Here is a 16,759-nt window from a genome sequence, read left to right on the forward strand (position 1 = left end):
CTTTCTTTCTTTCTTTCTTTCTTTCTTTCTTTCTTTCTTTCTTTCTTCCTTCTTTCCTTCCTTCCTTCCTTCCTTTCTTAAGGCAATTGGGGTTACGTGACTTGCCCAGGGTCACACAGCTAGTGTTAAGTGTCTGAGGCTGGATTTGAACTCAGGTCCTTCTAACTCTGCCTTCCCCTTTTAAAATAAAACAGCTTTTTCCTCATCCGCAGCTGCTCAGATTTATACTAATAATTGAGCTCTTGTCTTTTCTTCCTTTCCTGCTCTGGTGCAGGGTGTTCTAGGTCCAGCTCATTTTGGAAAATGGGAGGAGGGAGGGGAGGCAAGGTTCACTGATACTGGAGTGAGATGAGCCGACTTGATAATACAGGATTTCCCAAAAGTCTTAGTGCTGCTTTAAGCTTTAATTGCTTAGAAGCACTCCAAGTTATTAAATAATAATTGGAAGGAATACTTATACAGATTTAACCTTAGATCTATCAGATTACTAAAGTATTATATAGGGCGTCCCAAAAGTCTTTATGCCGTTTCATCTCTCCAATTATTACTGAGACTTTGGGGGACATCCTGTATAATGGTTTAGCAATCTGATAGATCTCAAGTTAAATTGGGATCGGTATGCCCTCCAATGGTACAGATCAAAATCTCTACACTGTAGTATGTCATAGATTTAAAGATGGAAGGTTTAAAGATAATGCCTGTTCCTACTGCAATACTCTGTCCCAGCCCAGGGCAGAAGAGCTCAGGCCCCAGTAGGGGCATTTTTCATGCCCTGGCACAGGGGGTTGGTGGTTGATTCTGGCAGAGTGGGCGCTGGGCCCCAGCGGTGCTGGCAACAGCACGGATCAGAGCTCTAGAAGAGTTAGCCAGGGGATTCATGGGTGTAGATACAGGCCTCAGAGGCTGAGTGGCTCCTGGCCACAGGGGCAAAAGGCTGCTCCATGGTAGCCCATTGCTTCCTGTAATGTAAAACTGATTGGTCCCTTCATATTGCTCTGAGCAACACTTAGTGATCATTTTATGATGGCATCATTGGGAAGGGGTTTGCTTTCAGGCAACAAGAGATAATTGAAAGTGTCTAACCAGCCCCTACAAACAAGAAGGGGGCATTCCCTCAGAGTCCTCTCTTGGGGTGAAGATTTTGTATTATCTCTTCCCTTACCATGGGATTCTCAGGGAGGAGGCAGTCTATGATGAAGATGAATGATTTTGAAGAAAGTGTCATCATCTTTGCTATTGTTCTGGTATTCCTGCTTCTGCTTCTGTTTCTGGTCATCTTTTTACATTGAGAGACCCACTATGAACTGCAAAAATTTGGTATTACCCATTACATAGACTCGATCATTTAGACCTGAGATTCTGTCCTTCCTGACACTTTTCCAGGTTTAGTCACTCCTTCAGGGAGTTGTTACATGGTTCCCCCCCCCCCCTTCTCCTTTAGTGATGCTTTTATCAGGCTTCTTGAATACTGGAAATCTAGGTTGACCACAATGACCCTAAAGTGATTTAAGTTAACAAAAGGTCCTCTAGACAAAGGTGCCTGCCAACAGCTTATGCTATCTGAAACAGATTAAAATATGATTGGGAAATGTTTAGCAAAATAAATAAAAATATAGTTTACTTATTGTTTAGAAGCCTTTATCACCAAGGACTAGAAAGTTGTAGAAGCAATATCCTAATACCTCCTCCCATGCAAGTTAGGCAAGTTTTTCCTTAAAAGGAGGTCATTTTGGAGACTTGGTAGGTTCATTGAAGGCTCAGGATGTTGACATCACTTCTTGACTGAGTGCAAAACACCCACAAAAAGCTCCAGGCACCCTGTTTGATACTTTACTGGTAAAAAATGATGGCAAATCAAGCAATACAGTATCACTCAAATCAAATCAAGGTAGCCTCAATGACTATTCTTGTTGAATGCCCTTTTACGGCTATGGCTAAATAAATCTCCTTTTCTTGACTGTTGAATGATTTTCAAGTGGTTCATTTTGTTCCAATACCCAAACTACACTATTAGGAAGTTGGCCTGAGTCAGGCCCAGGCAGGAACAGCCTGGTTAGAACCTGGAAATACTGGCAGTTTGGGTGCTGGTGATACCACAGATTCAGTTAACATTCTGGTCAGTGTGTTGCAACTGCTTCCAAGTGCCAAAGAAATAGATAGATTGGCATTGGGTTGCAGTCTGGTCTTCCAATTGTTGTGATAATGGTAGAGTGGAGAATGGTAGAGTAATGGTAGAGTAGTACCTTCATAGTCTAGTATGATAAGAAGGCAAGCTATAATGGAACTTATAAAAAATGACAATACCCCACCTGCTGGAAATACCTTAGTGCATATGGCCCTGACCATTAAAATAGGCAAGCCATGAATGTGTATGAATGGACTGAAGATATGAATACTTTCATTATACAAATGTACTATATATCATAACCAAATTAGAAACAGATCTTACCAGTTTTAGGGAAGGGCTTCATGCTCCTTTCTACCAATAATATCTTCTGATCCAAGTCACACAACAAAATACTACAGGCCAGTGAATGGCAATCATAAGGAATAATTAAGCTTTGATTGAATAAAACAAGAGATAAAATTGAAGAGCTATTAAAATCTGAAGAAGGAAAGGTTGAAGAACCTGAGATCATTGAAAATCTGCACTAACTGCCAAACTCCAGAAAGTCTAGTTAATAATGAAACAGATCAAAACAATACCAATGACTTAAATGATTTTGAATAAGAGATATGTTGAAATCTTAAAAGCCCTTTTTGAGTTTAACATAATTCATCTACTAGACCAGTTATACTAAGAGTAATTTTATAATTTATATAAGAGCATATATAATTATATATGATATATATGTATGATCTTATATATAATATTATATCTAACATATGTAGATATATATATAAGATATTTGTAATATCTTATATATAAGACATATAGACATAATATATGATATATGTAAGATCTTATATATCTGACATAAATATAATATATAAGATATATGCAAGATCTTATATATAATTATAAATAAGAGTAATTTTATTTTTATATTAACATATTTATCATTAATATATTTATATATAAGTTATATGAGAGTAATTTAGTGATCAATGTAGATTTTGTAAGGAAATGGTAGAAAATGAGCAAGAAGGTAAAAAATTTTTTAGCACCTACTGAATAGTTAAAAAGACATAACCAGTTGGCCAAAATTATACATCTGAAGATCATTCCCTTTCTTGAAATGACAGAAGACAAATCCTTATCCTTGAAATACCTTGAAATATTCTGGAGAACTCGACCTATGAACTGGACTACCATCATACAGCAAACTGTTGCATGGATAATATTGATCCATAAAAACTTAAAAAGAATTTAAATAGATGTTACCAGACTAACTGCTTGTAATTTCCAAGCAACAGGAAATGACAGCTTTTTAAAATATAGAAACCTAGCAGAGGAGATCATCTTACATAGGAACAGAATGATGCACATATCATCCCTATTGTACTGTGGGTTACTGGAGACACACTGAAGATGCTTTCATTAACCCTACAAGGCATGAGTTTACATCCTAATACTTGTATTAAACTACAAAAACAGTTCTTTTTTTTCTATTAAACATTAAATACAAAAAAAAATAATATGAAGGTAGAGACTTGTCTCAGGAATGTTTTTATCTGAACACTATTGGAAAAAAAAGATGAGATGATCATGATGCTAGTAATTAATAATGATGATGATGATGATGATATTTTGTGTCAGTATAACTCCTTAACTTTTTCTAAGGACCTTCACATCTATTTTCTTCACATGGTTTAATGAAAAAAGCATTGTACTGAATCTGGTAAGAGAGGGAGACCCAGAAGGAGTCACAATCCAGTCCCTATTCCCATATGACAGGCACTGGAGATAGAAAGACAAAACCAAACTATTTCTGCCCTTAAGTATCTTCTGTTGTCTTGGGGAAGAACACATGTGAATAAAAAAGTATGTGAAATATTTGCATGTTGTGAGTTTGGGGAAAGAGATTCTAGTAGTTAGGATTCATGTAGAAGATGATGCTTGAGCTGAGCCTTGAAGAAAAATGGAGATTGTAGGAAATGGAAATGATGGAAGGCATGCATTTCAGGGACAAAGTGTAGTTAATGTAAAAGTACCAAGATAGGATGGGGTATATGGAGTATTCAGGGAGGACTAGCACCTGTGGTATGAGGGCTTGCTGAGCCCTTTGCAGAGCTGCTTATCTATTTTTGGTGTTGATCTTTCATCCAACTCTCACTTGTGACTCCAAAAAGCTGTAGCTGTGCAAGCATGCTATATGTGCAAATTGTCTTGGCAGATGGGCTTAACCAGGTTGAAGATAACCAACAGCCCTCAAACCTGTCAGTGAATTAGGGGGTTTCTACCCCAAGCATGTGAAGACTTCCCTGGATGGAATGGGTAGATGAGAACAATTTGTTCCAACAGCCATGAAAGCGGTGCTACGGAACACTTAGAGCTTAGACATCAAAGACTCTAAGGTCATCTACTGTATTCCAAGCCAGCTGTCTTGACTTTTGGTCTTGACACTGAACTTAGATGTCTCTGGAAGAGAGAGTGAAGCTGATGACTTTGTGCAGCCCTGCCTCACTTAAATCCAATTCACAAGCATGCCAAGACATAACCCAAGATGTCATTGGTCCTCTTCAAAAAATGGAAGGCAAACCAAGATAGGAGATGGAGTTTTGTGCATGAGGAGCAGTAAGATAGTCAATTTGACTAGACTGTAGACTGTGGAATGTCTAATGTCTATAGAATGTATACTAAGGCCTCAAAAAGTAAATTGAGGTCAGGTTGTATAGGGCTTTCAAAGCCAAAGTAGTTTGTATATTTGGTCCTAGAGGCAATAGGAAGCCCATTTGAGTTAATCAAGTATGGCACTGTCCATTAAGTATGATCAGAACTATATGAAAATATTACTATTGATGGGGTTTCATTCAGTTTCAGAAGCCGAGACCTTTGCACCTTTTAGCCAAAAGGAATTTGGCTCCTTTGTTTACAGACCCCAGAAGACCCTTAAACTTTTAGATTCCTTGTAGACTCACTTTATCTCTCTTTGGAAGCCTTAGCCTTACCTTTTAATCTTATTCAAATGCACCTTTGCCCCTAGCCCTAAAAAGAAGTTTGTCTACCATCCCAGAAAACCCTTAAACTTTTAGGTTCCGTATCTACTCTCTTTATCTCCCTTTGAAAGCAAACTTCTACCTTTCAGTTCCCTTCATTATCTATTCTCATTGTTTATTCAAATCTCTCTGACCTTCCAAACTGGAATTCTCACCTAAACCCTTTGTCCAACCAAGCCCCCTTCCTCTGGCCACCCAAAGTTACTTTAGTGTATTTAAGATCCACCTCCATTTAGACGCTGAGAATTTCTCATGCCCAAAAGGCTGAGACTCTCATGCCCACTCGTCCCTATGGGTGTTACTGATGTTTGGGCTCCTGGGGAATCTGGCCTATATGATTTATCTTTAATAAACTTTCTCTCTGGCTGGAAGAAGATTTGAGTTGAATTCTTTCAGGCAGGGCTCAGCACCATGATCTGGGGCTTTCCCCAGCACCCCCAAACCTCTAGACCTCTTCACTATGACAACATTACTTTCATATTATTAGGAAGATATGTAGGTATGATTTACTGGCAGTTTGGGGTGGCGTAAGATTTAGCATGTTAGTTGATGTATCTTTTAGGGGTTAGGGATAAATATCCCTTAATTGGAATGTTACTAGAGAAATCAGCTAGTGAGATGAGGGGTCTGCCCTTTTTGAAGAATTATGTATTTCATTTATGAGTAAAGCAAGTGCGTGTGTGCATGTGTGTGTGTGTGTGTGTGTTTTGTGTACGCACATATGGACATAATCAGTAGCATTGGATTTGGATAATAGGATATAAAGCTGGAAGGGACCTTAGGAATCATATAGTCCAATTTTTGTGTCATGGACTTCTTTGGCATTTTGTTGAAGTCTATGGACCTCTTCTCAGAATAATGTTTTTAAATGCACACAATAAAATACATAGGATTAAAAAACTAATATTTAAATGCAGTTATCAAAACAACAAAAAACCAAATTTATACTCTAGTTTGAGAACCCTTGACCTAGCCGATTCCAGCACTACAAATGAAGAAACTGAGGCCCAGAGAATCTAAATGACTTTCCCATGATCACTCTGGTAGGAAGTGATAGTCAAAACTTGAACTCAGTTCCTCTGACTGTACTTATCATGCATTAGGTGAAAGTGTCTGAAAACAGTGTTTTGTACATCGTGGATGCTTAATGTTTATTAAATGGGGAAAAAGTAGGGAGGGGAGTTATTGATATTCCTAAAAAGTCCTTTCTGTTTTGTTTTTAGCTGTCCAGCTCAACCCCCAACATCCTGGCCTCAGTCCCTGCTTGCTTTGGTCTCCATGATGAGGGAGCCAAAAGTCTCTTTCCCACTGGAGGGAAAATGTGACTGTGGCTTGGTTTTGTAGTTGTCAAAATGTGCCACAGATATTGACTTGATAGGCATTTAGGTTGAACACATAGGTATTAAGGGTTTGATCTGGGAGCCAGTATTTATATACAAAGGAATGAAATCTCAACTGACTGTGTGGCGTGATTTTCCATTCTTAAAATGCCAATTAAAACAACAACAACAACAGCAACACTATTTTCAGACAGGAGAGTGATTAAAAAAAAAGTCTTGTTGCCAGTTCAAGTACTGACAAAGTGAGGAAAAAAGTAAGAATATTTCCATTGTTTCTGACAACCTCTTTCCTCAGCCTCCACTTCCTCTTCCCTCCCCCGCTTTTATCCCTCCTGCCCAATAACAAAATCCTAAGCCTTCCAACCAAACAAAAAACTTACCTTGGCAACAACTCTGCTCAAGGCTATGAGATTTGGCATGAAGAAGGCCGGTGACTTCAGCCAGATTTCCCCTTCTTTTCCAATCCTCTTACTGGGATATGGATCACATCACTCTAAATACAGAGAGCTTTTGATAAGCTGGAGGTTGTGAAGCCTTTAAGCAAATTTGGGTCCTTGGAGGAGCAACAGGACCAGTGGTATTAAGTTAGCATTTTGGATCAAAAGTTGAAGTTGGGGTATGGGGGAATGTCTATGTGTAGGGGGGGATGGCTTGGTTTGGAACAGCAGTGTCCATGGAGCTAGGAGGCTGCTTTAATTCATTTCTAATTTAGTACTTGATTCAATTTAGATATTTAGAAACATATGTAAGGTTAACACAATGCATGATCATATTTCTCCTCTGCCCCAACCATACCTCTCCCCCTTCAGATATAAACTTTAAAATGAGTAGATTATAATTTATGGCCAAATACTGCTAAGCCAACCACAATTTAACCACCTCCAAAGGAGCTACAGCTAGACTTTTTGGAAGTTTGAATGGTAGAGTGGATAGAGAGTCAGTAAACCTGAGAATCAGGAGGGCTCAAATTCTGATTTTATGATTTGATTTTATGTTTTTATAGTGGGAAGGACAATCATTCATAAGGCACAAAGAGTAAACACAAATAATAAGACATGATGTGGAGTCATGGTTAAAGGGCTGGTCTGGGAGTCAGAAATATCTGGGTTCAATATATAGGCAAGTCATTTAACCTCAGTGCTTCAGACAACTCTCTCTAAGACCCTAAGTTACAAAATTGTTGATCTGTATTGATGGAATGAATTTCCTTGTTAGGAGTTCCTTCTTCTGAGGAAATCAGTGGTGCAGATTGCCCTCTCCCCCAATTACATAACAAAACAAAACAAAACTCTTTTAAGTTACTGGAAAATCCTCTTCTCTTGCCTGTTTGCCATTAAGATTTGATTATGAGTCTTTCTGCAGCAATTATTTGTGACGATGCTTTATAGTAAGACTTTATCTGCTTTTATTATTTCACAACTCTATGATGAATTATTGCTATTCCCATTTAAAGCTAACTGAGACCCAGAAAAATGAAAGCATTTTTAGCACACAGCAAGTATGGGGCAGAATCAGTATGAGCATTTGCTGCTCTTGTCCTTTGAAGTTGTTGCCTGTCCCCTGCATCTGCCTGACTCTATTGAGCACATAAGCGAAAAGACAAGGAAGAGAGGCAGAGCTGCTTTATTCCTTGTCTTTGTCTCACTTATAGCCTCTACCAAGTAGCCTGGTCAAATGAATGCCCGAGGTGCCAGGATGCTTGCCAGAGCTGGCAGGAGTGGTAAGCTACTGTATCTCGATGCCCTTCTCTTAGAAAAAGTTGTTCAGAAGAGGCTTTTTGAAAATCAGAATTCGTCCCAAAAGAAAGTAAATAAAAAGTCATCCCACCCTTCTCCTCCCGCTAATTTGACCTTTATTCTATCTAATGATGCACGTAAGATTCCTTTGGATTGGAATGGTGGCTTATACATCCTTTGACTGTAATAGTATTTGCAAAGAGCAGTGACTTGTTCCCCCGCGGTCTCATCTAATTATTAAATCCTCCTCATTCTTCCCGTTAGATAGGTCTATTTATCTTGAGAATATATTAAGTAATATCCAGCGTCATAGAGAGGCAGTGATTTTATTTCATAGTCTCTTCTAATTACCAAATCCTCCTTACCCTTCTTCTTGGATAAGTATATTTACCTTGGGAATATAATATTAAGTAATATCCAGTATCATGTGGGGGTGTGTGGATAATAAGAGTTGATCATGATGTAACACTTCAAGGTTTACAAAGCACTTTACATTCATGATCTCATTTGAGAGACCTTCACAGCAACACAGTGAAGTTGTTGCCATGCTACCATAGGTGTCATTATCCATATTTTATGGATGAAGAAAAGCAAGCTCAGAGTAGTTAAGTGACTTGCCCAGGGTTACACAACTAGTAAGTCTCAGAGGCTGGATTTGAACCTAAATCTTATTTCACCCTGTGTCCAACTACACCACCTGCTGGCTACAGATGTCTTCCTGGGGGCCATTGGCAGGAATTCCATTCAGGAAGTGTGTAGGTTCAAAAGAAATACTGAGAAATAGCCAGTGGAGGAATAAAGATACGGAGGAAGAGCCCTTTATCTCAAGTTCAACTCTTTCCCATTGGGATATGGAGTCTTAAAGAAACATGGAAGGCACTATTTGCACTCTCATGCGCGCTCTCTTTCTCTCTCGCTCTCTCCTTCCCTTCCTCTTTCTCCTTTCCACTAATGATTAGGGAACCTCTACTGATATCTCTACCTTACAAAGTCAGAGAATACTTTTTTAAACGTTCTTTTAATTAAAAGACTTACCTATATTTTTTATTTTTGTATGACAATCATTTCTGGATATAACCCCTCCTCCTTGGAATTGAACCCTCCTTTTTTTTTTTTTAAGCAAAAACAACTAAGTAAAAAGAGCCAATACACAGCAACTGGGTCTGGCTTTGCATGTAACATTCTGTCATTTATGATGGCAGGAGGGCAAAATGAGGTTAATCCACCTGTAGCTTCCTGACAGTTCACAGCAGCCTCTCATTTTTCTGTAGAGCAGAGGGAAGCTTGTTTCATTATCTGCTCTCTGCATAATTATACTCAGGATTTCCTTTTAGTGGTCTTTTATTGTGCAGGTTCTTTTTGGGAGAGTAAGAGGTGGTATGCTTTTGCAGTGAAAAAATGATTTTGAATGAGTTTCTGTATAATTAGGGGAATCCTCCAACCTCTCCATACTTGAATTTCCTCAGATGTTCCCACGTGTTTCTAGAACATAAGTATATAGGTATAACAATGGTGATAATACCTTGGGTTTCAATAGGTCCTGAAGAACACACACAGACATTGTATCATTTATTTTCACAAAATACCTATTTATGTAGAATGGGGCTGGTGTTAGCCACATTTCACAGATGGACAACCCGAGAGACAAAGAGGTCAAGTGTTAAGCCCAAGTCCATCCATTGGCAGAGCCAAGGCCAAGGTAGAAGCCTCCTTCTTGGCTCCTTCATAAAAGCATTTTGCCAAATATTGAGAAAAAAGACAATTAGAAATGAATGTTCCAACAATAAATGCTTAGATAACTAGCATTTTGTCTCTGGATGTTGAATAGAAAGTAATTAAACTTTTTTTTAAGATCTGGAAAAACATTATATAGGTTGTAAAGGTCTGTCCAAGGTTTTCTAGTGAACTCCTACTCTGTCTTCAAGACAACCTTCTGTGCCTCAGCTTAAGTACCCATAAGAACCTCTGCTCTTGTGTTTCTTCTCTCTCTGGTGTGTTTACATTCATAACTTTAATGTGATTTTTAGAACAGAGAACATTTGGTCAGGAAATTAGCATTCCTTTTCATTATGCATTTTTTCCCTTGCAGATAAGGCCTCAATGTGATGTTTTTGTTTAAAATAACTTTCTAACTTTTTCTGTGGATTTTATACTCAAGTTACAATTTTTCTTCACATAATTTTTTTTTCTGGGAAAGCTCATGCATTTTACAGTTGGCCCGTGAAAAATGTATGTCTGGTTATTTTTAAAAGGAGAAGAGCACAGTTTCCAAATTGTTCCAACTTAAAAAAGGGGAGAAAGAAACTGAATGTCTGGATAGTATTGTAATTTTAGTTTTCCTTTTCTCTCCAACTGATCTAGATAAAATCCTTGATGTTGAAGCTTCAGAAACTTCAGGAAAAAGCAGTTGAAGAAGATAATTATGATAGAGGTAAATGCTTTTTTTCCTCCTTTCTTATCTCTTCTCTTTCTCATGACTTCCCCTTTCTTCTCTGTCCTCTATCTTTCCAAAATGAAGAATCTTGGTAGACCTCTGAGAAGAATCCAACTAGGAATATTCGAGTCTCCTATAATATAATTCTTCTGAGGATTTCAAAGCCCTACATGTAAATCCTTTTTCTTACAGTTGTAATTGTTTGCCAACAGATCTAGGCAAAGTATACAACACAGAAATTATATTTACCCTTTGTCTACTAATTCTTATTTTTTTTTTTTGGTGAGGTGATCAGGGTTAAATGACTTGCCCAGGGTCACACAGCTAATAAGTGTTAAGTGTCTGAGGCTGGATTTGACCTCAGGTCCTCCTGACTCTATTCACTGTGCCACCTATCTGCCCCTTGTCTACTAATTCTTCATGGCAACTGTGGCCTCATCAATATATTTTTCCCCCAGTGATGCAGATTACTACTCATTCATGCTTGCACAAGTATAAAGAAAGAAACACCCAATCCATTTCTTTGTCCAGGAGGACAAAATGCTCAAAATGTGTGGTGTTTCTACAAGCTTAGTAGACACTATACTGCAGGGCAGTCACTGCAGCTCATCAGCCTCTTCCTCTCTCCAATGAGTTGCTGGGTTTTCACTGCTTGGTAAGGAGAAAAAGGAAAGTGATGAGATATGGTAACCAAGAGGCAATTGCTGTGGACCAAAGTCAGAGGAATGGGGAGAATGTGTTGTTCCTCCCAGCCATTAGACAACTGGAACTGGTCTTAAAGTCATGGGAATGCCAGGGCAGAAGCCTTTATGGAAGGCTTACCCTTCTGGGTCATGACATTGAATCCATTTTTCTTGTTCCCTAAATGACTGGAGGGAGAGGCAGTTGGAGATCCCTATCAGCAACAGGAAACTGGATAGAAAAGCCCTGGGAGTATGAACTGCATCCTGAATTCTGTCTGGAGTCCATACCCGTGATCTCTGTGATCAACCAAGACCAGGGGCTAGGATTCTGAGTCCTCATCTAATGACTAGCATTATTGGATGGCTTGAGATGGACATCAGCCGGAAACTATGTTGTACTGTTGAACTTTCTTTGCCTGCTTATAGAAGGAATAACCATGGCAAGTTAACATGCCAAACTGTTTCTTCTCTAGAGCTCCTGGGCTTGAAATGGCCCATGGAATGACCCGTGTACTGCCTGGGGGCTTCCTCGCTCTAGCAGAAGTGGATACTCAGCCTTATGGCCAGTGTGTGTGTGTGTGTGTGTGTGTGTGTGTGTGTGTGTGTGTGTATGTGTGTGTATGTGTTTTTAACCATGTATGGTTGTATTGTTTTTATTGATTCTCTCCAGAGACTAACACATTTTAGGTTAAGTATGTTCTGTCTGTCCCTATGGAGTGTTGACTCCACTATGCCAAAGTCAGGTGACTAGAGCTTAGTGAAATATACTAAGTTCAGGAAAGAGGTAGGGTTTTCAAATAGGATAGGCAATTCTGTTTGAGTAATTAATCATGATGACACCCTCAAGATTAATGAGATTTCAGGACTACTTCGAGAGAGGTGGAGCTGAGGAATAGGAAGCCATCTACTCTCTGCTAATTGCAGAGAACTTAGTCCTTCTGCAGGATTGACTTAACTCTGAGGGTAAGCATGGTTTTCCCTGCTCCTAATTCATCCTGATGAAAAGGATCAGGTAATGGCTAAAAATGCTACCTAGTTTTTAATGAAGTATCATTATTTTTTCTTCAAAAAGAAAACATACCAATTTGTTTATGCCCTATTATTGGTTTAGGAAGTGTGAAAGTTACCTTTTGGAATTGGTAGGTCAGTTGGTCATTGGCTGGCATAAGATTGGCTATGACTCCCTCTGAGATACTCCCTCAACTCAGTGCTCATGAATTTGCATACTGTGTTTCCACAGATATGACTACTGCTCTAGGCTCCAAGTTATCTTGTGAGCTAGTCAGTCAGTTAATAAGCATCTATTAAGTACATACTATGTGCCAGGTGCTAAATACTGAGAATACAAAAACAGGTAAAAGACAGTCCCTGCCCTCAGGGAGCTCACAGTCTAATGGGTGCGATAACAAGTAAAAACGATAACAAGAGATAACAAGTGCAAACACACTCTAAACAGGATAAATAAGAGATAAAAGAGAGAAAGCACTAGAATTGAAAGGTGTTGGGAAAGGCTTCCTGTAGAAGGTGAGATTTTAGTTGGAACTTGAAGGAAACCAGGGAAGCCAGGAGTTGGAGATAAGTAGGGAGCACCATTCCAGGCATGGGAGACAGCCAAAGAAAATGCCCAGAGCTGAGAGATGGAGTGTCTTGTTTGTGGCACATCCAGTAGGCCAGTCTCACTGGGGAATAGTGTATAAGAAGACCGGAAAGGTGTGTGTGTACGAGGTGGTGGTGGTGAGCTGGTTATGAAGGACTTTGAATGCCAAACAAAGGATTGGGTATTGATACTGGAGGGGATAGGGAACCACTGTAGTTTAATAAGTGAAGAGGTTGTGTATGACATAGTGAGACATGTGCTTTAGGAAAATCATTTTGGTGGCTGAATAGGTGATAGATTGGTGTGAGGAGAGACTTGAGGCAGGAAGACCAACTAGCAGGCTATTGCAATAGTTCAAGTGATGAGGTGATGAGGGTACCTGGGTAATGGCAGTATCTGAAGAGAGAAAGGAATACATTTGAGAGATGTTGCAAAGGTGAAATTGCCAGAACTTGGCCACAGATTGGATATGGGGAGGTGAAAATAGTGAAGAGTTGAGGATGATGCTTACATTGCCAGCCTGGAGGAGTGGGATGATGGTGGTACCCTCCATAAAAGTAAGGAAGTTTGGAGGGAAGGAAAGGGAGATTAACAGAATGAATTCAGTTTTGGACATGTTGAGTTTAAGATGTCTACAGGGCATCCAATTTGAGATATTTGAAATGAAATTGGAGATGCAAGATTGGAATTCAGCAGAGAATTTGGGGCGGGCGAGGTAGATTTGAGAATCATGAGCATAGAGATAATAAATTAATCCATGGGAGCTGATAGCATCAGCAAAAGAAGTAGTGTAGAGGAGGAAGAAAAGAGGCCCAGGACAAACCCTTGTGGGTCACTTTCCTTGGAGGTATGACCCGGATAAAGATCAAGCAAAGGAGAATGAGAAGGGGAAGTCTGCTAGGGAGGAGAACCAAGAGAGAGTGGTGTCCCAAAAACCTAAGAAAAGAGAAAATCAAGGAGAAGAGGGTGATCAACAGTGTCAAAGGCTGCAGAGGGTCACATGCTACAAAACTACAATCATTCATTTAATCAACAAACATTTATTAAACACCGACTATGTGCAGGACATTGTGCTAGACACTGGGGGATAAAAAAAAATTCCTATTCATGAGGTGCTTAAACTAACAACTGATTTATATGATGCTTTAAAGTTTACAAAGCATTTTACCTATACTTATCTCATATCATATGAGACTTATAACAGTCTTGTGAGGTAGAGACTGCAGTTATCATCCCCATTTTAGAGATGAGGAACCTGAGGCTCTAAGAGCATAAGTGGTCAGAAAGCTATTGAGAGTCCAAGGTGGCCTTTAAACTTGGATTTACTAATTCCAAATACAGTAGTCAATCTAATGTGCCAAGCATGATAATGTTTCAAGGAAAGAAAACCCACTGGCGCTGTAGCTATCCTCTTCCTCCTCATCTCAGGCTTCTCCCTGAGCTCATTCCCTCTACTCTTACCACATTCTCATTCAGCTTACTGGAGGCAGCTCAGTGTTCAGTGGATGAAACACTGGGCCTGTAGGCAGGAAGAACTGAGGTCAAATCTGGCCTCAGGTATTTACTAGCTGTGTGACCCAGGACAAGTCATTTAACCTCTGTTTGCTTCAGTTTGCTCATCTGTAAAATGGGAATAACAATAGCACCTACCTCACAAGGTTGTTGTGAGGATCAAATGAGATAATATTTGTAAAGCACTTAGCACAATACCTAACACATAGGAGGTGCTATATAAAAATGCTGCTATTATTATTAGTGATTATCACCATTACACATCAACCAAATCCCTCTGGTCTAAAAGACAACAACTCCCTTCCCATTTTCAGGCCACATAAATACTTTGGTGACAGTGCTGCTGACATTATCATTTATGCATTTTACCTGTCCATGGCATCTCAAGGGAGCCTGTTGTACACAAGGATATCATAGATAGTTGCTGTCCAGTAGTCAAGATGGTATTGTAGAATACTGATATATCTCAAGTAGGAATTGAGAAGAAAGTAGTTCAGGGTCAATGAGTAAATTGTGGAAACACCAAAGTTACTCTGAATACTCCTTTTGCTCAATGTTGATTCCTAGCACCTCTTAGTTGTACCAGTACTATCACTAGTACTAGTGGTAGTAGCAGTAACAATGTTAGGTGTGGACTTGTGATTTCATTTGTGTTAGGAACTTCCAAATTGAAATTTTTTTTCTGCCTTTGCAGTTCAGCAACTCAACCATGATTTTAAATCTTTAGTTGCCTGGTGCACTGACTCCAGGATGAGTCAGAGGAAGGGCTTCAGTTATGGTCTTCCTGACTTCAAGTCTGGCTCTCTGGACGTGACTCCAAACTATATCTCTTTAATGTTATTATATTTGCATTTATTTTTGCAATCCCTCCTACTTGTGATTAACATAAAAAAACCATAAAAAACCCAGCATATAATCAAGAGTATGTTGGCAGAGTGAGAAGGGAAAAAGGGGAAATAAGCATCCTTAAGCACCTGTTATGTGCTAGGCATTGTATATATAATCAAATGAGATAATATTAAATTAATTGTCTCATTAATTAAGTTAAATGTTATTAATCATTAATTCAATATTAATTAAATATCTTATTAATGATGAGATAATACCAAATAAATGAGGATCAAAGGAGATAACAGTAACTGGCACATAGTAGGTGCAATATGAATGCTAGTTGTTGTTATTACCATCATCATTGTTATTGTTATTATTATTATTATTTTATTAGAGATGCTATGGGTAGATGAGGAAAGAGGTGATGGATGCTGAAATCATGGCATCTGGAAATGATGGTGTAGCAATTAGGGAAAGTCATCAGACAGCTCAGAGTTAGGGTTGAAGGGAAGAGGAGACAGCCTGGCATAGCTGAACTAAGTATTAGGAGATCTGTATTCTAGTTCAGTATTGGCTTTGCCACCAATGATGTCACCTTGAACTTCATTTTATTGCTCTGAGCCTCAATTTCCTTATCTGCAAAATGAGAGAATTGAGCTAGGTTATATATATTTTTTATCTTTAACAGTCTATGAAGAGTAAGGAGAAGAGGCACAGGATCAGATTTCTCTCCTTCAAATAGGTTAAGTCTATCTATGGGATAGAGAGCTAAGGCTTTTCAACAAGGTGCTGCATATTTTTCTTCCATAAACCAAAATATGTTGTAAGTAAAGTTCTTTTCTCCTTTGGTATTCAGATAACACATCTAATTCCTTTAGCCTCTCAACTATTGAAGGTAGTATTTGTTAGCTATTTTATAGCCTTTGAGGCAGAAACACAATTATATGTATCTTTTTTGCCATGTGTATTTACATTCCCTTCTTGGTGGCTACCTTACAGTGGGTGTCCTACCCTGGGCAGATCCTTTATCCACTAAGACAGTGACAACAGTTTGCCTTACTTCCCCCACTGTAGAAATTGCTGTTTTCCTAGCATCATCCGGACCATTGTTGAGGCAGCTCATTATTTATGCAGAAACCTGACAGCAGCAAGGTAAAACATGCTCCTGGATGCAGTTAAAGAAAACAAAACAAAATTTAAATTTTAAACTTAAACACCCAATAAACACTTGCATATACGAAGTAGAACAAAAAAGGTTTGGACTTGAAACTGCAAATCTGTATTACGTACAGCTCACTTTTCTTTTAAAACATGTGATAAATTCGATGTTATTTTCAAAGCTGTCTTGCTTGTTTTGAATTGACCTTTCTGCTGTTCTCTTTCATGCATTTGAAAAATGCTTCTTTTTCAACATTTTTTCTTTTATTTTTTCATATTGTTACCCCTACTATACAGCCTCTTTGCCT

The 16,759-nt window shown here is 38.8% G+C and overlaps 1 protein-coding gene across 1 annotated transcript in view; it reads left to right on the forward strand.

The window, feature by feature from the left end:
• The window catches only part of LOC114049453 (disrupted in schizophrenia 1 protein-like), a 508,708-nt gene that overhangs the window by 77,756 nt on the left and 414,193 nt on the right, over positions 1–16,759 (forward strand). Inside the window, exon 3 of the mRNA XM_027870705.1 lies at positions 10,598–10,667. Coding sequence (XP_027726506.1) covers positions 10,598–10,667 — 70 coding nt within the window. The remainder of the gene's footprint in view (positions 1–10,597; positions 10,668–16,759) is intronic.

The sequence above is a fragment of the Vombatus ursinus genome, unplaced genomic scaffold, assembly GCF_900497805.2.
Source record: "Vombatus ursinus unplaced genomic scaffold, bare-nosed wombat genome assembly UNPS02014798.1, whole genome shotgun sequence".
In the NCBI taxonomy this organism is placed as follows: domain Eukaryota; kingdom Metazoa; phylum Chordata; class Mammalia; order Diprotodontia; family Vombatidae; genus Vombatus; species Vombatus ursinus.